Source organism: Rhinolophus hipposideros (genome assembly GCF_964194185.1).
Source record: "Rhinolophus hipposideros genome assembly, chromosome: 10".
NCBI lineage: Eukaryota > Metazoa > Chordata > Mammalia > Chiroptera > Rhinolophidae > Rhinolophus > Rhinolophus hipposideros.
In genome coordinates, this window is record NC_138056.1 from 51,369,753 (window position 1) to 51,393,280 (window position 23,528).

The 23,528-nt window shown below is 47.5% G+C and overlaps 1 protein-coding gene across 11 annotated transcripts in view; it reads right to left on the minus strand.

Annotated features, from left to right (window-relative positions):
* Positions 1 to 979: 979 nt before the first annotated feature.
* The window catches only part of TENM4 (teneurin transmembrane protein 4), a 985,233-nt gene continuing 962,684 nt past the window's right edge, over positions 980 to 23,528 (minus strand). For all 11 annotated transcript variants that reach the window (XM_081062099.1, XM_081062105.1, XM_081062104.1 and 8 more), the window contains 5 exons: positions 22,390 to 22,625; positions 18,484 to 18,780; positions 15,487 to 17,101; positions 10,565 to 10,707; positions 980 to 6,449 (listed from right to left, as the gene is read on the minus strand). In XM_081062099.1, the coding sequence (XP_080918225.1) occupies positions 5,691 to 6,449; positions 10,565 to 10,707; positions 15,487 to 17,101; positions 18,484 to 18,780; positions 22,390 to 22,625 (3,050 nt within the window). In that variant the 3' untranslated portion in view covers positions 980 to 5,690. The remainder of the gene's footprint in view (positions 6,450 to 10,564; positions 10,708 to 15,486; positions 17,102 to 18,483; positions 18,781 to 22,389; positions 22,626 to 23,528) is intronic.

The following is a 23,528-nucleotide window of genomic DNA, read 5'->3' on the forward strand; positions in this document are numbered from 1 at the left end:
TTACAACTACCTTAGATGTTTGTTTTAAGAAAAGATTCTTTAAGAACACCCAGGGGAAAAGAATAAAAACAATGCTAAAGGAATTTTTTTTCCAGGTTGTGTTATGTGGTTATACTACCTTATATGGTGAATACGCATTCATTTATTTTTAAAAGTACAACCGTTGACACCCCATGTGGATCGCTGTGGCATAATGGACAGCTCCATGCCCCGTGGCAGAGCACAGGATCTCTCTTCCGTGAGGGGTGGGGTTGTCCCACCCCTTGGAGTCTGTCCCCAAGGCCAGTGAGAACAGCAGGTGGGATGTGGTCTGGGGGAGCAAGGGGGCACAGCTGATGTCAGCAGTCCGTTGACACTTGTTTAAGCCCCAGGGTCTTTGTGTCTTCTGGAAATGCCTCTCCATGTCACTTGTCACCTGGAGGGATTAAGAGGGACTTTGGAGGAGGACAGGAGTCCTGCAGGTCATCCTGAGGACAGAAGTGTCATGCAGGGTCTCTGCTCCTGCTCCCGGCACCAGAATGCAGGACATGGGGAGGCCAAAAAGGAACACCCACGGAGCCATGGATAGAGGGTTCATACCACTATATTCTCGATGGCGGCTGGTCGAGACACCAAAGCAAACATCTGTCAGTACCCCAACAAGAGGTCTTCCTGCACCCCAGTCTTGCTGGCGGCCAGACAAGACACAGGAAGTAGGCTCCACACGATCTACAATGTAATCTGCTTGCTAACCGTACTTGCTAGTCGCAAGCCGTGCTTGCTAGCGTAGCCACGGCAGTTATATTAGTGGCTAATGGCTAACTGGTTACAGCTGATGGCCATCTGCTACCTGAGCCAGCACCTTTCCATGTGAGGTCGAGAGCCTGGAAAGTGCTCTCCTGGCTGTGTCCCTACAGAAGCATCTAGAAGTGCAAACTCAGAGGGCTGGCTCAGGCAGACACTGCTTTCTAAAGAAAAGCCACCAAACACCTTTAAACACAAAATAGTCTTTTATTTGTCAACGAAGGCTACACGGGATCACTTCTGGTTTTGTTTTTATGCCTTTTTTGTTTTTTCTAGAAGGTATCTACATCTGCATTTATTTACAGCCTTGTTGGTATTTACAGTCAAGAATACAGTGTTAGAAACACAAAAGTGTTGAGAAAAAAACTTCTCAAAATTAGTTTCAGACTTCAGGAAAACTATTTCCACATGGTAAGGCCAGAGTCTCCAGTGTTGGTTGTCCAGAGGCAGCTTGGGAAAGTCCTTTTGCCGAAGCTGCAGGTTCAGAAGTCTTCAAAAACAACAGGCAGGTTTAGAAAAGTGGGATTCTGGTGTTGGGTGAATCCTGGGCTGCCGGGCACCACCAGACATTTGTGACCCAACTTCTGCCAGGATAGCTGAGCCACCCGAGGATTGGTTCTCTGTTGGCAGTTTGCCCGCAGAATCAATCACATTTTCTTGGGGACCAAGGGATGCCCAGTATCATGCCTTTGGCATTCCAGAAGGGGTTAGGAAACCCGACATTGGCCCCACGTGGGCCTCCCCCCACTCTGATCTTCCACATTCATGATGAAAACTAAGAGCTCACCGCTGTCTGGGGTGGCCAGATACACAAGGCTGGTTTTTGAGAATGTAAAGGTTGGAGAGGATAAAGTTTCTATCACCTGAGCAATGAGTCTTTAAAACGAGTTTGCTGTTTTTGGAAGGTTAAATCAACTACAGAGTTCTTTCTTTTAATCCCCTCCCCTTAAAAAAAATAGACAAGTGTATAAACCTCGCTGGGAATTATGAACCTTGAAAGGAGGGCTTTTAGTCCTAACGGGGATCCCAAGGGAAAAAAAAAAAGAGATTGGGTTCTTTCTGGGACCTCTCCCCCCGACCCCCAGGTGGCGGCCCCCAGTTCAGGATCTGAAGCCACAGCCTGGGAGTAATGGTTGCTGTGAGGAATGGAGAATAGATTTGACTTTGAGCACCAAAAGATCAAACCCCGAAGCTGGGGACCCTGCCGAAGCCTGGCAAGCTCCTTCCTTCTGGGCACCAAGCTCAGCGTCACTGCCCTCACCATGTGACGACCACACGTAACAAGGCTGCAGATGTGAAACTGCATTCTAAGATTTCACATGGAAAGCCTTGTCTTTGCATAATGGAAACACCTGCCATCTATAAAGGTGGTACTTAACAGTCACAGCTGAAAAGGTCCTTTTTTTTTTTTTTTTTAAACAAAACTGATTCCTTGTTATGTGTTATAAAAACACCACCCAGGTTTACTCACCTTCCTCACCTTACCATCACCTTCTGCTCCCTGCCCCATCCTGATTATTTAAAAGCACACCCCCTGGCCACTCTCAACTTCTTTGTAACAATCCTTAGGAATTGTTTGAAATCCTCCATCCCTAGGTAGAAATCAGGTACTGGTCTGTTCCTTGGCTTATTTCTTAGCCAATGATTGTGAGAGACAAGCCATCAGAGGCTGACAAAGGTGTAATTTACTATGGAGTTTCTTCCCCTTTGTTATAGCTCTGCCCTCTAATGATGTCTGTCTGGAGGGTGGGTAAAAAGGAAATCTCATCTTCCAAAAAACAAAGTTAGGGAAGCACTGAAATCCTATTTAAGAGGATGGCAGAGGGGCTGAGGATGAGGGGCCGATGGCGGCTGTGGAGGGTAGGGGAGAAGGCGGGACCTCTTCCAAAACAAACCTTTTTCTAGGGTCAGATGCCAATATCTTGCTGAATCATGAAGCTGGGCCAGTGATGGAGGGCTGGTTGCTCCAAGGAATGGATACATTTTGGTGGGTTAGTGCCAAAAGGATGGATGTCATCAAGGAGGGGATTTGATGCCTGGAGGCCATTAAATAGGCACCAGGGAACTCTGGCTTATGCCTTCAGATTCACTCTTGCTGCAAGATTGGAACTGCTGGTCTCAGCAGAAAGACAGACTGAGAAGAGAGGCACTGAGTCACCTGCCAGCCCGAATGGAAACCAACTCCAAACCAGCCAACCAAACCAAGGTCGAAAGCAGCAGCTCCAATAGCAACAGCACCGATATAAAACTGAGGTGTATCTTGCTGCCTAGCCACACCTGAGATCCTTTCTCTAAACCTTGGGGATGCTTCCTCTTCTCCCTGCACAGAAGGTGGGCCTCCTTGGTAGGCAGCCCAGGAAAAATACAACATTGTTCATTTAAAGAAAAGAAGTGCTCAATAATTCTGCGTTTTTGATCTTTAAAAGCTCACACTACTACTTTGGTGGGGGTGGGGGTGGAGGGTGAGAGGGTTGGGCAGGTGCAGGGAGATGACCCCCTTGGCTCTCATGCCACCTCTGACCTCCAAGTAGATGTCCCCAGCGGGTCGTGACTGACATCAGGCAGCCAGGATGGAACTGATCAACTAGACCAATGGGCAGGAGAGCTTTACCCAGGGACCCCTTTTATCCAGAGTACGTTTTGAGAGGCATAAAGTCGATTTTGGGTAAAAACTGTGTTCTTCAGGTCAAACTGTTTTCCATCCCCTCCAAGAATGATCCTGCTGGATGGGAGCCCACCACCAGCTCCTGCCATGTAGGGTGGATCCAAGGAGCTCTGCCTCCGACTCAGCGGAGCTCTGGACCCAGAGGTACTGGGCAACCAGTGGACAAACAGGCCAAGGCGCACACACTGTCACAGCAGTGTAACGTTTTTTGGAAACAGGAAGAGCACTTAGCAAATCACATCCTCTAATCCCAGTGGGATGACATAAGGCAAAACCTCCTTTCCCGAGAAGCTGTGGATGCCTCCCTCTGCCAGGCAGAACCCGGACGACACGCCGCTCCGATTCTCATGCAGTGAGAGACCTTCTTGGTTTCATTAACTTGTGTAATATTCTGAAGACTCTGTGAGTAAGGCTATAAAGGTGCCATGAGCGTATCAGTCCAACAAGGTTGCCACGGGGAATAGCTCAGACTCAGAATTCATTTTCCACACTTAATGTAAATGTAACCCATAAAAGTCCCATTTTCTATGAAACCCAGCTCAAAAGGAAGCATTTGGCTTCCCCTCCTGGTCTCCCAGAGCCTCCTGAGTGGTAATGACGATGGTAATTAGGCAGATGGACCAGGAACAAGGAACTCCTAGCTCTTGCTGCCACTCTCCCCTCCCCTCCATGCTTTCCCTGGCCTGGTTGGCTGCAGCCTCTCCTGGGGCATGCCCTCCACGTGTGGGTCACACCTGCTCCTGAGAGGGCTTAAGCCTTTTCCCAATGACCTCAGGCATAGGTCTTTAGAGGGACAACTGTAGCCTGGCCGCCAGGATCCATGGGTACCAGGCTCAGGAACCTCCCCAATCCGGGTGGGGTTGCATGACACCACCAGGCCACATCAAATTAGCTCTTTCCTTCTTTTTTCTTAATCTTTCTTTAAAACCCTGCTTGGGATCCTCTAGAAGGGAAGCTGTTTTAGAAGAACTTCACAGAAGGAATTTCCTGAAAGCCTCTCCTGCTGTGTCCCAGCTCTGCAATTAGCCCATATGTGGAAGGCAGAGGACCCCTTCAGGAGCTGGTTAGCAAGATGCTTGGCTCATGCCTTCTTCTCTTTGGCTGACTTTTTCTTAAACATCTTTCCAAAATTAAAAGCCACCAAGCACCCCTCTCCACACTCCTATTTCTCAGTGGTGGCAGCTGAGCAGTGGAGGGAAGACACCCAAAGTCATGGGGAAAAGGCTTCACCTAGGAAGGCAGGCTGGTATCCGTGTCACCACTACCATTCCTTTGCCATGGTGGCCCTCCCCTCCCTGGACATGGTGCCCACATTGAGGGCTTGCTGTGCAGTACTGGTTCTCATCCGACTTTGGGAGACAGGAGGAGATGAATGAGGAACATCATGGGAGGACCCAGTAACCACAGACATCCTGGTGCCTCTGCCTCTTAGTGGGGATGAGGCTCTAAGCCCCAGGATGTTATGTCACCAGACTGGGGAAAGGACCCGGGAGACACTTTCTCCATCCCAGCATGGGGGTGGCACTGACAATTACACAGGATTTGCAAAAAGGGTAGGGGGTTTCATCTAGCATCAAAATATAAAGTTTGGACAGGAATTTGGGGCAGCTTGAAAAGGTGCTGAATGACATCATGAAATTCCCCAGAGAAAGATGATGCCATCTGTGGTCTTCCAGAGGCACGAAACACAGTGAGTAAAAAGCCATCACTCATCTGTGGGAGCTTAGCCAAGGATCGTCAGGTCCAGACCCCCCTAGAAGTTTGATACTGGCCTGTTACTCTCTGCACCCCTCACTCCTGCCCGACCCCCATGGAGAAAAAGGTTGCACATGAGACAAGTTAGCACAGACACTCGTGTCTCACATCACACTGGGTACCGAGGGACAGACAAGGACACACCCCAGGAGATATGTCTCAGAGAGGAGAAATGTACCCCAAACAACAAGGGAAAATCCTCAGGGAAAAATGGAACAAGAGACAATAAAGTTTTCATTGTGATCACACTACAGAAAAAAAAAATACCTTCTCTTCTTTGCAAAAAATGTGTGAAGGCCAATTTTGTGTTTTTCTTTTCTTAAAAAAAAAGGATGTTGCACGAGTTACAGTGCAACCAGTATCTTGTTGTTGTTGTTGGTTTTTTTTCTGCACTTGTTAAAAAAAGGATTTTTTTTTTTAAAAAGTACAACACAGTCACAAAAGAGTAGCTGTCTTTGGCAAGAAGTCCAGGCCGTTGTCCTCTCTGTCACCTTCGACCCATCTCGCTCTGTCTCATGAAGTGGATATTGGTGGCGCTGTCTGACAGTTCTGGGTACTGCTCCACGGAGATCACGAAGAAGCCATCATAGCCTTGAACCCGCCCTGCGTTCAGCACCTGCTGCTTCTCCCCCTCTGTCCAGGCCCGCAGGCCTTCCTCCCCTTCCCGAAGTCGCTGCTGCTCACGGGCCCACGCCTGGCGCACGGCTCTCTGCCGGGCCAGCTCGAGCACCCGCGCCTTCTCCTCATCCAGCGTCGTCCCGTAGCGCGTGTTCAAGCACAGCGCCCCGTACTGGAGCTGGATGTCTGTGTAGCGTCTAGTCCTGCCATTGAGCATCGTGTTGATCTGGGACACCGTGACGTTGACCCCATTCTCCAGGGTTCGTCGCCCCCCACTGAGGCCCAGGATGGCCAGGTCGCCTTCAGAAGGCCCCGGTTTCACAAAGTAGTGGGTGTCCACCCCGTCAATGGTGAAATGCAGGTTCTCCAGGTAGTGGGCACTGTTCAAGATGGCAGCAATCCTCCGCCCGTCCTCGTTGGCCACACTGATGATGTCTGTGGTCACTCGGCCATCCTTCAAGGCAAACTTGACCCCCTTGCCAAAGACTGAGCCACTGGATGCAAACTTCTTTGTCTTTGGGGCTTGCTGGCAGCTGGTGATTGTTGAGCCGTAGAGCTGGTCAAAACGTTCCAGGGTGACGAAGGCCTTGAGCTGTTTTTGCACTTCACACTGTACCCCAAGGATAGACTGATGAGACGAAGGGAGAGAGAGAGAGAGAGAGACAATGAGACAAAGAAAACAAAATACCCAAGATCCTGGAGAATCAGCTTAGATAACTAAGTCAAATCTATACATACCGTGTTTCCCCCAAAATAAGACCTAGCCGGACAATCAGCTCTAAGGCATCTTTCAGAGCAAAAATTAATATAAGACCCGGTCTTATTTTACTATAAGACTGGGTATCATATAATGTAATATAGTATCATAAAATATAATACTGGATCTTATATAATACTGGGTCTTATATTAATTTTTGCTCCAAAAGATGCATTAGAGCTGACTGTCCGTCTAGGTCTTATTTTCGGGAAAACACGGTATTTATTAATGGTAGCATGCAGCTATACTGCTGAGCACTATAGCATCCAGCCATCCTCTATCCATCCCATCACCCATCCTTCCACTCAGAAACTGTTCAGAGAGCATCTACTTTGAGTCAGGCCCTTTCCTGAGCACGGGAAATACAACAATGAATCAGACGTCATCCTTCCCTTGAAGAACTCACCATTTGGTGGGGAAAGACACGTGACAACAAAAAAACTACAATCGAATGTGGTAACTGGTAGTCTAAGAGAAGTAATAGCTATAGTTAACTCTTCATCTTTGCCAAAGACTGTCCAGTCTAAATAATTCACATTCATTATCTCATTTGCTCTCTATATTAATGTTATATAGCAGGTACTATTACTATTCTGATTTTACATCTAAGGAAACTGAGGCTCAAAGAGGTTGTAACTGGCCCACAGCCACACAACTGGTAAGTGTTCAAGCCAACATGTGAACTCAGGTCTGATGATAGAGGCTCAGTTTTAAGGGCTGCTGGAATAGGGAAGAGCAAACAAGGCTCAGAATATCTCAGCCTGAAGGTGGAAGAGCGAGGTGGAGAAGGTGGGGTTGTTCAAGGATAAGGGGGTGATGTTAGATGGAGGAATGGCAAAAAAAATGTATTCTTGGCAAGAAGGTAAGATAACAAGCAAGTAGTGATTTATATAAACCCTCTTACCCTGCTTTACTGCTCTCTGCTGAGTTTATAAATGATATTGAAGGAGGGCCTGCTGCCCACAGTGCTTCCTGGGGGCTCCTCAGGAGCCCCTGCTCTTGGCTGCTTTGGGGGATAGGTTGGGCCCTGTCTGCTTGACATACCACCTACTTGTCCCTCCCATGGCTTGGGAGCTTGGGCCTTATCAGCAACTCGGGGAAATGGCTTTAGAAATAGGCCCATCAGCTTCTCATTGAAATTAAGTCCTCTTTATAATTAATAGAACCCTGTCTGTGAACAATTATTTCCTAGAGTTTCACGAAAGTTGGAGTGCTCAACAACAAAGATCTCTGATGTCTGCCAAGGGCAGAAATCAATAATTCATTGACAGGAGCGGTTGGCAAACAGGCTATCAGAGACTGGGGCTTTGTGCAGCGGAGAAGGGAACCTGGTGGTGGGAGAAGAGCTGAGCTGCTGGAATCAGCCCTGGGAACAGGCCATGCTGTGGGCGTGGGGGCAGCCCAGGGGACAGTGGGGCCTGGGGAGAGGCTGAGGGGCAGGACTAGGGCAACAGAGAGCAGCAGAAAGAGGATGGGCTTTGTGGCCAGATGGACGTGGGTTCTCATCACGTTCTGCCACTTTTCAGCTGAGTGACCCTAGCCACTTTCACTCTAAACCCTGGTCTCCTCATTTGTAAAATGCGGGAAAATGCCTAACTCAAGAGGTTGTCTATTTCTTTTAACCATTTGTTCATTCAGTGAGAGTTTTTCATGCATCTTCTGTAGGTTGGGTGGTATGCTGGTTACCCAATAAGACCCAGTACTTGCCCTTTTGGGGTTCACCGTCTAGCGAAGATACAGGAAAGAAAACAGGAATTAAAATTCAATGTGGTGAGTGCTGTGAAAGAGGAAACTATAGGGTGCAGCCAGAACAGAGAGATACAGAATCACATTCTCCTGAGTCTAGGGGAAGGAGGCAGCTAAGCTGAAACCTAATGCAATCAGGCTGGAGTAAGAAATATGGATGTGTACGTATCTGCCCACCAGCAGTGTGTGATCTGGCAACCCCGCTTTTTCCCTCAAACTGGGGTCCCCCTGGACCGGGATCCCCTTGAAGGTCTGGTCTCTGCCTGATTCATTCCTGCGTTGTAGGTGCGGCATAGGGCCTGGAAGAGCCAGCTCCTAGTAGTACAGACATTATGAATGGGGGCAGGGGCGGGGGTGGGGGAGAGAAACAAGAAAATGGATGCCTGAAGTAGGGGGTGGGATATAACTGTTTCTAAGGACCTTTACAGCTATGATTCTAGGAGTCTTTGAAATGGGGGTCATAAAAGCAAGACAAGAGAAAGTAACATTTTTTGAGCATCCACAGACATATCTGGATTTGAATCCCAGCTCTGCCCCTTCCACGCTGTGTGGCGTTGGAAAGCCTCAGGCATGAAGTCTGTAAAAGTGATATGGGCCAAAGGAGCAGACTTCCCACTGAAAAACTTTAAGTTTTCTTTCCTATAGAGATTTTAAGTTTCCTTCTCCTTCAAGTTTCCTTTTTCCCAGTTTTTTAGCTCCTACCCCCTGCTTTAGAAAATTACCCTAAAACTTATGATTTATACTTGATTGTAATCATTGAAGTCTAATTTTCTTCCCAACCTGTTCTGGGCCCAGCTCCTGGACAAGTGAGTGAGTGGTTGAAAGGCCACAGGCTCCATAGAGCTAACGGATTTATTAATTAAAATCTATTTTTCCTCATTCAGGGGCCTTGGGGATACAGATGATACCCCAGCAAGATTACCAGTCCTGACCAAAGAAGCCAACATGGTCTTCCAGGCAGATCTCAAGACCCCTTCCTCTCATCTAAGATCAGATAGGGCAAGAGTTCTGTGAATCCCCAATAGGTAGGGACACACCCAATAGGTAGGATGTAGAGGGACAGCTCTACACCCCTGCCCAGCAGGAAGCAGATACAGAAGAAAAGACTTCCTGTCCCTCAACTTCCCATAGAGATTTTATGGGAATCACATCTCTCCAGGAGTAAACAAGGCAGGCAGTTAGAGATAGGCATCGGGTCTCTGCATTCCTGCATGTCCAACACAACCCACGGAATGCGACTGCCCAAAACTTCCCCTTTTCACTATAATTATCTACCCCTATGAGGAAACAAATGGGTACAAAATACCCAACTAGATTAAACTGGTCACTGATGCCTGTGCAGTACAGGCCACAGTGACCTTCATTTCACCTGGGCCTCATTATACTGTCATTAGAATATCATACATATGCCTAGAAGTTCCTTAACATCATTACAACAGACTGGATTCTGGGAAGGAACATGCACAGTCTAAAAAGATGAGGTAGTAGCCTCTAGTCAATCACAGGTGTCAATCAAGTGGTCCCACGCCCGGAAAGGAACAGCCCATTCTAGAGAAAAAACAGGAAAAAAAGTCCAAGTCCTGGCCAGTCGGGGCCTTTGAGCCTCCTGAGCCCGTTCTTTTGCTTGGTCTGCTCCAAACTCTTGGGAGCGTACTTTCTCTTCTAATAATGGCCCTTGAGCCACTGCGTTCTGCTCCGGCCGGCTCCTATCTCGTTGAAGTGTACTTTTTTTTCCTAATAAACTGCTCTTTCACTATTTTACCTCGGTATCTCGTTCAATTCTTTGCTCGAGACGCTGTGCCAAGGGCCTGCTCTCTGGTAACAAAATGAGAACAATAATACCAGGGGATAACTGTGAGTTAACTTGTTTAAAGTACCTCACGCAAGGCCAGGTTGCATTCAGGGGCACAGAACATTTGTATTTAGAACACACCTTCCCTCCTTGCACTTTTGTTCTGGGTAGTGACAAACGCTCACAGTTTTTTGTGTGTTAACTCCAAACTCAGCGTAACATACAAAACTCCTTACTAGAACTTGTGAGGGTCTGTGTGCCATCACAGCTGGGTCCACAGTGGCTCGCCAGTGGTAGGGTTACTATCTGCTGAACGGTTTCTGGCAGGCACTGTGGACAAATCACATCTGTTTCCATCATTGGCCCAAGCTTTCCTGAAAAGCTGGTAGGACCCACTCCTGTGATGTCTGATTGGCCAGAGAGGTGGGCGGCCACGTGCACGAATTACCTTGCTGTTGTCCCACTCCTGAGTTTTCATCTGTGTGTGGACAAGCTCGTAGGATGGTTCCGTCGCATCCATGTCTGGCTTGGGATAGCCAGGAATCACGTTGTGAAGCTGGAATCCAAAGGTGAGCAGCCAGCTGTTGACATCTGGGTGGGAGAGAAGCACAGATATCCCCACGGGTAAGTGGATCTGAGATGGGACATATCCTAAGAAAGCAGCCTAGAATTGGGCTGCAGGTGGGAGTGAGGATGTGGAGTGCTGCAGGTCGGGGGGTCAGCTGGGATACGCGCTTTGGGAAACGGTTTCATGGTATTAAAGCTGAACATACTCTTGGGACCTAGCATCCCATCCTTGGCCTAAACCTAAGTGAGATGTAATTTACGTAGAGCCTACATTTCCAGACCCCTGTTTTACTCCATCTCCCCCTTCAGTTTCATACCCAGGGGCAGCTGTATGACAGGTGAAGATGCCTCCATACCCAGCCCCCAACATCTACAGGAAACACTGGCAGAAGATCACCACTCCCAAAGGAGAGATTTTAATGAATGACTTTCAAAGAGAAAATTCACTTAAGAAACAAATCCTCCCGCCTCTCCTAATCCTCTTCGCAGAGATTAGAGCCTCAGGGCTAAAGTGCCATAGGACATGGAGATGGCCTGTACCAAAGATCAAAGAGTCCTCCCTCCCACCCCCATCCAGTCCTGCCTTGCACTTACTCCGACAGCCTAAGGAAGTCACTTAACCTGCCAGTCTTTAGATTGGACTTGAGAATCTAGCCCCAGAGATATGGGATTTATTGATTTAAAACATTCCTCGGGCATTACTAGCTATAAAATGTTAGGTATAGGGACAGGTAGGATTTTGCCATGAGCATTTGGCTCATTAAAGAATGGAATCAGGAAGCCATAAGGAAAAGAAAGAGGGTGGAGGGTGTGTGATCAGCTACTTGGCTCACTGTTGCTGAGAGCCTTTTAAGTCCCTAGAACTGTGTCACACAGAACCTTGCACACTCAGGACCCTCAGGGGGAGATGAGACACGGGCATGGATAATGGTGATACAAGAAAAAAAGACGAGCGGAGGGCAGAAGTCTTTCAGTTGGACAGACTGACCAAGTCTTTATAGAGAAGGTGACAGTTAAACCAAACATTGAAAGCTGGGTAAATTCCGCCAGGCTTCAATGGAGATGAAGGGGAGGCCTTTAAGCAAAGACTCGTGTACAAGGCAAGTCCTGGAGAGGGGAGATGAGTGCAGGGCGTGTTCAGAGAGCAACCAGCAGTTTAGCAAGGCAGAGGGAGAACCAGAAAGACAAATTGTGGCTGGAGGAGGAAGAGCCTGGATGGCAGGTAGGAGGTGACTTGGGGCCTCCAGGAGAGAGTCCCAGCATGGCCCAGCCTTCCTTGGGAAGGGCAGCTGAAGATGCCAAAGCAGTGCTGACCACAGACTTGGAATCCAACGTCTGCGGAAGGCACATTTGGAGCTGAGCCTCAAGCCAGCCATTCTGTCCTTTGGGGGCCAAGAACCATGTCCCTCTCCCCACTGCATCCCATGCTACCTTCCAATTAAAGAACCTCATGTTTGCCTTTCTTTCTTTGTTTTGGTTTTGTGGCTGTCCCAGAGCCCCTCCTTGGGTGTGAAAACTGGAGGAGTTGACATGAAGGGGTGGGAGAAAGGAAAGCTTGGACACCCAGCTTCCACTTTTAGATAGATCATATAAGGGAAAGAACATGGTGAAGCAAGACAAAGCCCAGGTCCAGACGCTGGCTCGCCAACTTGCAAACTGTGTGAACTTGGGCAGTTTACTTAACCTCTCTGAGGCTGAGTTTCCTTATCTGCCAATTGATGGTAGAAACGATTTCCACTAAGTCATGGAGAAGAACACTAATAGTGTTAGCATTTTGGGGCAGCTATCATATAGCAGGAACTGTCCTCAGTTTGCTACATAAATGATTGGATTGAATGTATTTTACCGTGTGCAGTTCGGTTCCTGGCTCATAGGAGGTTTTGTGTTTCCTCAAACCCATGCCTCTACGTCCCTCGACCTCCATTTCCTCATTTGTAACATGAGGCACTGGGACCAGCTTTTCTCCAAAGTCCCTTTCCTAGAGTTTCTAAGAATTTCTGATTCTATGACTCTTGGCAGATAGTTCTTTGGGAAATTAAAACAAACAGAAAGGAGGAGGAGGGGAACCCGACAAAGCCATTTTGCCTGAGGCTGAGAACTTGCATGAGAATTTGCAGCCGCAAAGGAAAGCTTCTATCAGAAATACTGTGAATTCCCAGGAATTCAGGGGGCTGAAAAGAGGGCTGGGCCTTAATTATAAGTGATGGAAGGTGGGAAACTTGCTCATGATGCCTTTAGGAAAAATGCTGAAAATTGTTTTATTCAGTTTCCTTTCTTTTTTCTTTTTCTTTCTTTCTTTCTTTTCTTTTCTTTTTTTTTTCTTTTTTTTTTTTTTTACTACAATGCTTTTCTGAAGAGTTGGGAAGTTTACTCTTTCTTCTTACGACATCAGAGGCAGGCATTTCCCTCAAGTTAAAAGGCTCCTCTTTACCCATTTGTCCCAGACTGCAGTGTGGTGGCCTGGGACAGTGATGAATGATAATAATCCCTTTCACACGTGCACAGCCTTGCATTTTACAAAGTGAATTCCAATGCAAGAAGGAGGATTTTAGAGTCAGTGCAGAGCTCTAACTTCAGCCTTGCCACTTCCTAGCTGTCCAGTGACTTTACCTCTCTGACCCTCATTTTCCTCCGCTATAAATGGAGCCAGTAATCCCTACGTCGCAAGTTTCAAGTCAGGGTTAAGCACACTAAGTGTATGTATATGATGATTTTTGGTGGACATTTTTTGGTTGCCTTCCTGGCATGCCATTCTGCCTTCTCACTCTTTCTTTTTGGGGTCTTCATGCAGTTTTAGAAAAGCTGACTGCACTTAAGAGTTCAGCAATGGAGCATGTGACCTAGGCTGAGCCGATCAGTGCATTCTATCTCCTGAGCCATAGTGATTGGCTCAGGGGTTGCCATGTGACCTAAGCCATGTGACCTAAATTGGAGTATATCTCAGAAGCCTTGAAGAAATTTTTGAAAAAAGATGCTCTTGATTATTGTTGTTGCTGGATGTGAATGAGGTTGCATGTAGCCCACGTGGACACTAAAAGGCAAGGTTTAGTGAGAATTAGTAGTATTTTGGTTTTCAGTAGTAATATCGTTTGTTTGCATCACTTTGTTTTTTCAGCTACAATAACCTACGAAAACATCTCACAGGGAACTTATTGGAGGCTGAGGCAGGGGTGTGATTAATGCAGACAGATAGAATGGAAATGTCCTTTCATTATGTTAAGCTTTTCTAGAGCTGGCAGCAAGTTGAGCGCGGTGAATGCTGTGAAACCTTGTGGGGATATTCCTGTCCATCCACAGCCCCCAAGGGCCTTTTCATCACACCTGGGCGCCACTGTGCTCTCTCCTCTTCCCCACTCCTGGGGCTCTCAACATGACCACATGATTCTCTCAACATGGCCCTCCGGAATTCTTCCCTGAAAGAGGAATCCTCCAATTGCTGTCAGTAGAAACAGGGTCCAGACTGGGCCACCAAGTTTGGGGACCAGGAAGCCATGTCCCTAAGGGACACTCACGTGAGCTGTGCACCTTGCCCTGTCTACACTCTTATATGTACAGTTCCCTCTCCCTGGCTTGCCCTTCTCCCCATTACTTGATGGGAAATGGGTCTCAAATATTGGCTGTTCCTTGGGCAGAGCCAGTTGTGCCTCCTGTGTTTCAAGGGCCATCAGTGCAACCCTTCACCATGGGCCCCTCACACTGGATAGCAATGGTCTGTCTCCCCACCTGCAGTGTGAATTCCTGGAGGTCAGGGGTCATCTTTATCCTCAGTGCCTCAAACTGTAGCTGCACAGAAGAGGCATTTGCTGAATGAATGAAAACATGCGGTAAGAGGATTGTGTCGTAGGACAAAAGAGGGGGAGACTACTAGGTTTACAGAATGGAATATGCCCAATTTTTGCCCACCACAAACTCTCTTCTATAAAAAGTGCTGGCTTCATCCAGACCTGAATCCCCATAGCCGCTCTGACTGTTGAGGTCTTCTGTGACTAGCCGGGGAGTGGCTGCTTGCTGGGAGGACTGTGGCTGCTGGATACATTTCTGGCCTGTGTGTCCTATGAGACACTTTATATTCAAGCTAGATTCACAGTAGTGGAAAGCAAAGCCCACTTTTTTTTTTATCAGAGGGTAGAGGTAAGGGAACCAACGTGAACCATGCATTGTGCTAGGCAGGTTCTAAAATGTATCTCATTTTACCTTTGCAACCGTCCTACCAGGTAAGTTCCCCGCCCCCGTCCTATTTGTCTGCCTGTTCTTTGCTCTTTTGTCTCTCTTTTCCTACTCGCTTTGGATTGGATCTTTTGTTAGTTTCATTTTATCTCCACCATTGACTGATTAGCTATGCCTCTGTTTATTTTTTAGTGGTTGCTCTAGGATTTACAATGTGCATATATTTAACTTGTCAGAGTCAGGGCAGGCATTCTAACTTCAAGTCACAAATCAGGGATTTAGGGAAGTTAAATAATGTTTGTGATTGTCATAGTTTAAAAGTGGTGGACACTTTGCCTCGCTCTGTCTGTCTCCAAAGTCTGAATTTTCTATTACATCATCCCAAATAAGATAAGTGACTGTTGTAGCCATACCTTCACCCAACTTCTCAGGGACTCATAGTCAGCCTGATCTCTGGGCCAGAAACTTCCAAAGTGTATTCTAAGGAACGCATCCATTGAGATGTTAGTGTTTTATGATTACAAAACGGGTCAAATAAGTTTTAGAAATAGTGGGTAAATATATTAAACAGTTCTTTTTACTATAGGAGTTCTCAGAACCTTTCATAAGTCGAAATGCACGAGCCCCAGTCCTCACCTGTCATGAAGCACTTGATGTCCTGAGAGTTGCTGATGGGGTTGTTGTTTTTAAACATGTAGAGATTAAAAGGCATGATGTTGTTGCTACTAAGGTGCTTCCACAACTCATGGTCTGGGCTAGTCCAGCGACCGGCCAGCACATCATAATCCCGTCGGCCCATGTGGACGAGCTTCGTGAGAGGATCATAGAGGCCACCATGGTAGCCAATGATGATTTGGAAGTTGGGGTTCGTGTCCATGTAGATCTCCCCATAGGCCGTGTACAGGATCTGCTTGATCATCAAGCCTGTTCCACTGAAGACAGCAAGAGGAGTCCCGATGTTGTCGCAAGCTATGTAAAACTCATCGCCGCTGCTCAGCTCCATGGCAAAGAGGTGTCCTTGCAGGTCATAGTAGAGGGATGTGATCTCAGAGCTGGAGTGGTTGTAGAGGTGGGTGACCTTGGTAGGGTTGGTCAGGTCTGCATAGAAGAACTGCAGGTGGTGGCTGTGGCTGGTCTTGCTAGACACCCGCCGTCCCAGGCCATCGTAGCGGTACCTGACGCTCCAGCCACCAGCCCGGTTGTAGGCCTTGATGAGCAGGCCAGCTGAGTTGTACTCGAAGACGTCACCACCGCGCTGCCTCAGGAAGCCATCCTCATCCATCTTGTATTGTACGTCACCCAGCCTAGTGATACGGTCACGGAGGTCGTACCTTAGTGGGGTGAGCCGGGCACTGTTCCCAGGGCTCAGTAAGTGCAGGTTCCCATTGAGGTCATAGCTGTACCGCCAGAGTGGCTTGTCATTGATGGAGACGGTCTGCAGCTGGCCGTCAGCATCGTACTCATAGGAGTAGCGGGTGGTGTTGGCATAGGGTCCCACTTTCAGCTCCTTCTTCACAACTCGCCCCATGTTATCGTACTGGACGGTCATCCAGTACATGAGCGAGCGGAAAATCTCGTACTGCACTTCCTTCATCCGCCCGTACGCATCAAAGTGCTTGGTGTGCGTCATGACCGCGGTGGTGATGATTTGGTTAATGTCATAGTAGATGACACCAAACTTCCCAAACTGCTCAGTCTTGCCTGACACATCGTCATAGCGATAGAGATCGATGGGCAGCGGGGTCTCGTTGATCACGGCCTGCATGCTGGTCACCCGGAAACTGTTGTCATAGTTGTAGTCAAAACGAGCATTGACCATGCCTTCCTCGGTGAAACGGAAGATCTGGCGGTCGATCAGGGGCCCGATTTGACGGTAGCGGATGGTACAGGTGAAGCCCTCATTCTGTAGGTTGATGGTCTTCAGCATGCCGGCTGTCTCATCGTAGGTGAAGCTCACCTTGGTTGTGTCGTACAGCATCTCGGCTAGCTTCGACAGCTTGCCGTACTTGTATATCACCCTGCGGCCAGTGCCCAGGTAGAAGGTGTGGAGGAGGTGGCCGTCCTCAGTGAAGTCCTGGATGACTGAGGCATTGCCTTCGGGGGGCTGGTAGATGTTCCTGTAATAGCCCACTGAGCGAATGGTCTCTAGCGTCTGCCGGGCCACGTTGGGCATTGTTACAGAAGAGAGGCGGTCGTTCTTGTCGAACTCAAAGATATACTGCCTCTGGCTGTGAAGGAGCAGCACCATGGACTGGAGGGAAAGGAAAACCAGAGATGAGAGCAGGGTGGTGGGGAGGAAGGGTAGGTCTGTGTGCTCAAGACTTAAGGAAAGGAATGAAAGACCAAGGAAACTGGTGGTTCTCCTAAGTTGTGCCCAAACCTGAGCTTTCCAATAAGATACTGCGGTGGGTACAGAGGTGCTCAAATAAGGATTTCCTTCAGCCTTCGGCCTGGCAGGGCCTCAGAGCACAGGCAATTGTCCTTCTTATGGTGAGCAGCCTTGTCTGCTTGCCCCTTTGTGGAGCACAAAAATGATGATTTCAGTGTGCAATGGGGTATAAGCAAGGATGGGAGCACTGGCCTAAAGTATTTGTAGCCTCCTTTCTCCTGGCTTCCTTGCTCCAGAATCCTTCTTAAGTCAATTTCCCTATTCAAGTGAGAATGATTTTCCTAAAACACCATCTGACAATGTCTATTGACTGCTAAACAACTTCTGTTGACTCCTTGTGGCCTTCAGGATAAAGACCATGTCTGAGAAAGTCATTTAAGGCTTTGCACAATTGTTTATGTAGTAATGGGTCATATGGGAATGGGAAAACCTGGCTTCTAACAACGGACTCATTCTGTGACCCTGGTAAAGTTCTTTCCCTTTCTGGGCTTGGGTTTGTAGTATGCTGAATGACCTGCATGGTCTCCCTTAGCACTACTAATTGCTCTTGGAGATGCTCACCCATCCCAGGAGGGGAGACTGACCACAGAGCAAGCAGAACCTGGGACAGGTGACGAGACACAGGAAACAAAGTAAGAATCTAGGGGCCAGAATTTGGCATGAAGTATAGACTCTGTTTCAGGAATAAATCAGAAGATTCTAGGCATCAAAGCTACCATTTTCTCCTATTTGGGTCCAACTTTTGATATCAGGCCCTTTCTTATTCCTTGCCACTGGGATGAAATGAATCCTGACCTGAAACAGAAGGGATTTACTAAGGCCACACCCAGCCTTCAAAGCTCAGACTTAAGTACTTTCGGCCTAATTACTGATCCCTAGGCTCTGCCTTGCTCTGTGACCAGATCACCCCATGTGCCCTAGATCTGGGAGAAGACCCTACCCGAGTCCAGTCTTGCTCCATAAGTCAGGGTGGTGTTTGGGCCTGCTCCCAGCTGCAGTCCATCAGCTACAACTTTCATATTCTCCTGCCCCGGCACCCCCATGTGCCATGGCATCAATATGAGCCATCCAGATACCTCTTGGTTGCCCTGGCCCTCTGTTGAAGATTTCCCTGAACATTTCTCTTTGGAGACTATGTGGGTCAGAACTATCAAGGTCAGCAGACTGGGCCTGGCCATGGGTTGAGCCACAATGACCGGCTTTCTACATGGCAAGGCCACTGATGGAGGGAGATAGACACATGCCTTCTCTAAGTACGTGTAGCTCCATGTCTTCCCGTCAGCAAAGATCCTGGACGTGATGCGACCTGCCTGGTCATATTCCATTCTCTCAGACATGATGCCCCTCTGGATGCCGGCTATGTGCCCCCCTGGGGAGTAGGTCACGTTGACGCCATTCAGCCTGCTGCTGGGTGACCAGAGGCTGGGCCGCCCCGCCTGGTCGTACAGGATCCGGAGGGTGAACTTGCGGTGATCATCATAGATCTTCTCTGTGCGTGTCACGCGGTCAAAGTCCAGAGACAGGAGGTTCCGGTTGTGAACCTGGAGCGGGAGGAGGAGGAAGGAGGAAGTTAATCTGGATATTGAGAACTTTGATCTGAGAAGCTCCTAAGTCGAGGGGGCAGCACAGGTCATGGGTGTCAACAGACAAGGGTTTGGCTTCTGGCTCTGTCACTTGCCAGCTCTGTGAAGTTCCCTCATCTGTAAAATGGGAATAACTATGCCAATTACATAGGGATGTTGTGAGGATAAAACATGATGCAGATGCTGAGCAAATAGTAGCTGTTACTGAAGGTCATCCACATCATTTCCTAACGTGAGTCCTCTAACGAGGACAAGGCAGAGCCTTCTCGACTCCCTCCTAAAACGGAACAGGCCCCGTGGGTCCAGCAAATCAGTGCGTGACCCGTTTATTATGTGCCAGGCCCTGCACTAGTGTCTGACACTGAGGAGACCAAAGCTCAGGAGGAGAAGGAACATGCTCCAGATCTTGTGGCTGGTGAATGACTGCGTCTGGATTTCACTGTCACCCCTGCAATGTGCCAACAAATGCTCAGCGGTCCTCTAAGAGAGTCTGACCCTTCTTGGGGCGTAGGACTTCCCTTCCCTGGTAGGATCTCTCCTGCCCTCTGTCACCACAATTAGGGCTTCTGTGTCACTTCAGTCAGCTTCCAAGCCTCCTCCTTCTTCTTCCTGGAAACAATGGGAGGCATTGGGCGTTTGAATCTGGGACAGCTTTTCTGGCTGTGGGCCGCCTGGGAACACAGTCCTAGCTTTGGAACATTTTGCTCCTGCCTCCAATCATGAGCCCCTTGTATGAGCTCTACCTGGGCTACTAGGTCAGCACACAATTCAATTTCCTATCAGAGTCAGAAATGCAGGGCTCCCGCAAGGGTAGCAATAAGTCAAGGTTTTTCACATTTTAATAAAGAAATATACTTCAGAGGCCCGTTTATGTATTTGGATCTGCTCCTTAGGAACCAGTTACCCCTGAAACGCTGCTAGGTACTCTGAAAGTAAACTGCTGATTTCCTTTAATTGGGGTCTGGCATTTGGGCATATTTTCTTATTCTTCCCTTAGTCACTGGTTACATTTGAAAAGTCTCAGGAAGACCCAAGAGGAGAGCAGCCAAGGTAGGTCACATGATGCAAAATAGGACACATGGACTGAGGTAATGAAAGGCCTTCTGGGGCCTCGTGTGGTTAAAAAAAAAAAAAAAAGGTTCAGGTCTAGGGAATTAAGGCCAGGGTCAAGCCTCAACTCTGTGACCAAGTTTTCTGTATGACCTTGGGCAAGTGCCATTCCCTCTCTGAGTCTCCATTTCTTTCTCTGTAAAACAGCAGGGCTGTTGGGAGGATTGAAGAAACCGAAATAAATTACCTAGTGGAGTGCTGGGCACATAGAAGGTACTGAATTAATGATTGCAATTATTTGCATTAAATGACAGCTAATGATCACAGTCATTCTCACAGGAAGTAAAGACATGTGTGTCTCTCTCTTCTCCCCAAACAAATTCTAAAGCCTGGAAAATAAGGATTTATAATGATGATGCTGAGATGACTTCAGCTGTGAATGGCCTGGTTATAATAAGGTTGCCTTCCCAGGGGTAATCAAACACAATTGCAGAAGCAAAAACAGTGTGGCAGACAATTCCCATGAAAAATCAGAGGCATTGGAGGCTGAAGCTGTGTTCTTTGCCGAGAGTGCAAAGGAAGCTTCAAGGTCTGCACCACCAACAATGATGGAGCCCTTCTTACAGCCTCCTTTGGAAGGTCCCCGGTGACTTCCCCCAAGGTGGCGCTACCTAGCCAGCTGCCCCCTTATCCTCTGGAGGATCTCTAGTGAAGGGAAGCTATACCTCTGTGGCAAAATTCATAAAATTGAATTAAGCAGCTCACTGGGGAACCACCTAATGCTTCCTGTGCTTGGTGGCGGCGGCAATGAGATTATTTTCCATCTTTCTTTATTAAAACAGTTCACAGTTATATAAAAAATGAGCTCCATTATGGGGAGGTGCACCCGGCTAACATTCTAATTCCACATGCCGCACTGTGGGTGGCCATTTATATGGGGAGGACGCGGAGATGAGGACACCTCACTGGAGCGCCATTAATCTCAGGCTGGGAGAGGGACCAATTCAAGCCTGGGAAACTTTTGGTCTAGCTCATGTGGCAGAGAGGAAATCGTAATAGCACTAACTGCTGCCACTTATTGAGCACCTGGGGTCTACCAGCACTGGGCTATGTATGTCGAATATAGTATCTGGCTTTTGCAGAGGACTACTATGTGGCTCACAGGAGCTGCTCAAGCCTACACACACAGCCCAGGTCAAAGTTTCCGTTTAGTGCACTGCCTCAGATGTGCATGAGGGGCTGCTGGAGAATTCAGGCAAGGGCTCAGTGAGGCCACAGAGAACAAGGACAGCCAGGCCTTCCTCAGGGAACTAGGGAAAGGTCATTTCTCAGAATAGATTGTTACCTGAGTTCTTGGCTGTTGCAGGCAGAAAACCAGGAAGACTGGGTTTCTGGCTTTAGTTGTGTGATACTGAATAAGTCACTTAATGTTTCTGTTGATTTGAACTATGAGACCGGGTACTTATTTTCTAGCCTTTAACTTAGCTATGTGAGTCTGGAAGAAACTCCCTTCTCTCTCTGGAACTCAGGGGCCCCATGTGTGAACAAGGGGCTTAAAAATGAACTTTCTTTGCTGAAGGGCAGCCATGTTGCATGAGGCTGCTTCTGTGGATTTTAGGAGTCAGGGACATCTGGTTCAGTTTGGTGGTTCCCTTCAACTCAGCAAGTCTCTACAGAATAGCTGTGGTCGGCAAGGTGCTGTGCTGAAAGCCAGGGCTAGTTTCTTCCCTTTCAATCTCCCCCTCGCCTTCCTTTCTAAAGCTGGAGGGAAGAGAAGCTGGGTAGAAGCTGGGCAGAGCCCTGGGGCAAAAGCCACACTCTACAGGAACATGGGAGTGAGGCACACAAAGGGCTGGTTCAGGGCATCCACATATTTGGAAAACACTTTAAAATGCCAGACCTCAGATGCCAACCCACTGGCAGTGACAGCTCTGGTGGGGTCGTTTTGTCCATTTCGGAAGGATAATTGCCTGGAAATAGTGGAGAATGTGGCTTTGGTTCCAAGCAGCTAAACTGAACTTTCAGACACATTAGCAATAGTAATAACAATAATAGTAGTAAGAATGGCAATAAAAGAGCCAACAAGAGTAGGTATTACTGAGCACTTATTATGTGCCAGACTCTGCATGAGGCACTTTTTTCTAATCTTTGTAGGAACTTGTAAAATTGGTTTTATCTTCCCCATTTTATAGATAATGAAATCAAGGCTTTAAGAGATAATGGATTTGTCCAAATTTGCTCAGGGAATAGCAGAAGCTGGAAATCCAGCTTAGGCCAGACTAACACCAAAGCCAGTAATCTTCCCACAAGTGACAACTGAAAAGATGTACAAAAAGGTGTACATGAGTTGCTTACTTTACTTTCCCCCTTTTGCAAATGAAGAAACTGAGGCCCAGGAAAACTTTCTCCCCCAGGGGCAGTTTCAAGAACAGAACCTAGTTCTCCAGATTCCTCCTTGTTCTTTCCCCCCAGGACCCAGCCTCCACAGGCGCAGACCTGCTTGGAGGCCTTGCTCACCCGCAGCCGGCGCCCGAACACGGTGACCTGGCCCCGAGCCTGCTCCTTGCGCTGTCGCCACTCCACCAGGTTGAGGCCGTTGTCTATGGGCAGCGTGACATTCCTCTTGCCCACAGTGGGGTTTACCGTGCCAGCCAGCAGGTGGGGCTCCGTCTGCAGTGCCACCTCCATGCCGTTGGCCAGCAGCAGCCGCAGGGAGCCATCGGCCCCTATGTAGTAGCTGTTTCGGACCTGGTCTGAGGGAGGGGAGAAGGATAGACTTTGTTCACACAGGACGACCATGGAGGGTGGTGTGTGTACATAGCAGAGGCAGCGGTTTGGTTTTTAAATGTGTTTGTATTTCTGATTATAGAGACAAAACACTATTATTGAAGAAACCTAGGAAAATGTAGGATTATCCATCATCTCAATACCCAAAGAAAACCACTGTAAATATGCTGATATTTTCTTAGATGTTAGGATATTTCCTAATATATTCATAGTATAAAATATTGCTTACAGAGTTTTTCGCTGATGATTGTATGACATTGTTGAATGTTTTCCATGAAAGTTTTTATTAATGACTGTGTAATACTCCATTGTATAGAAATACTATAATTTATTTAACCAACCCTCAAATAGATTGTTGCCAGTTTTCATAATTACAAGTAACACCGCAAATAAATATATTTTAAACATTATGCTAAGTGAAAGAAATCAGACAGAAAAGGCCTTGTATTGTGTGAGTTCATTTATATGAATTGTCCAGAAGAGGCCAATTCATTGAGACAGAAGGAGGATCAATGAGGGGAAGGGAGAGTGGGGAGTGACTGCTGATGAGTATAGGATTTCTTTTTTGGGGGGGATAAAATTTTTCTAGAATTACATAGCAGTAATTGTTGCATAACTTTGTATATATACTAAAAACCACTGACTTGTACACTTTCAAGGGGTGAATTTTATGGTATGTGAATCATATCTCAATTAAAAATATATTTTTTAGATAAATCAATGTCTTCATTTTAGGTTATTTAATCAAAATAGACTCCTAAAAGTAGGATTAATAGAGCAAAGTGTTGAACATTTTTAAGGCTCTTGATATATACTAGGGTAACAATGTTCTTTACAACAAGGTGAAAAACAACTCCAATACTTAAATC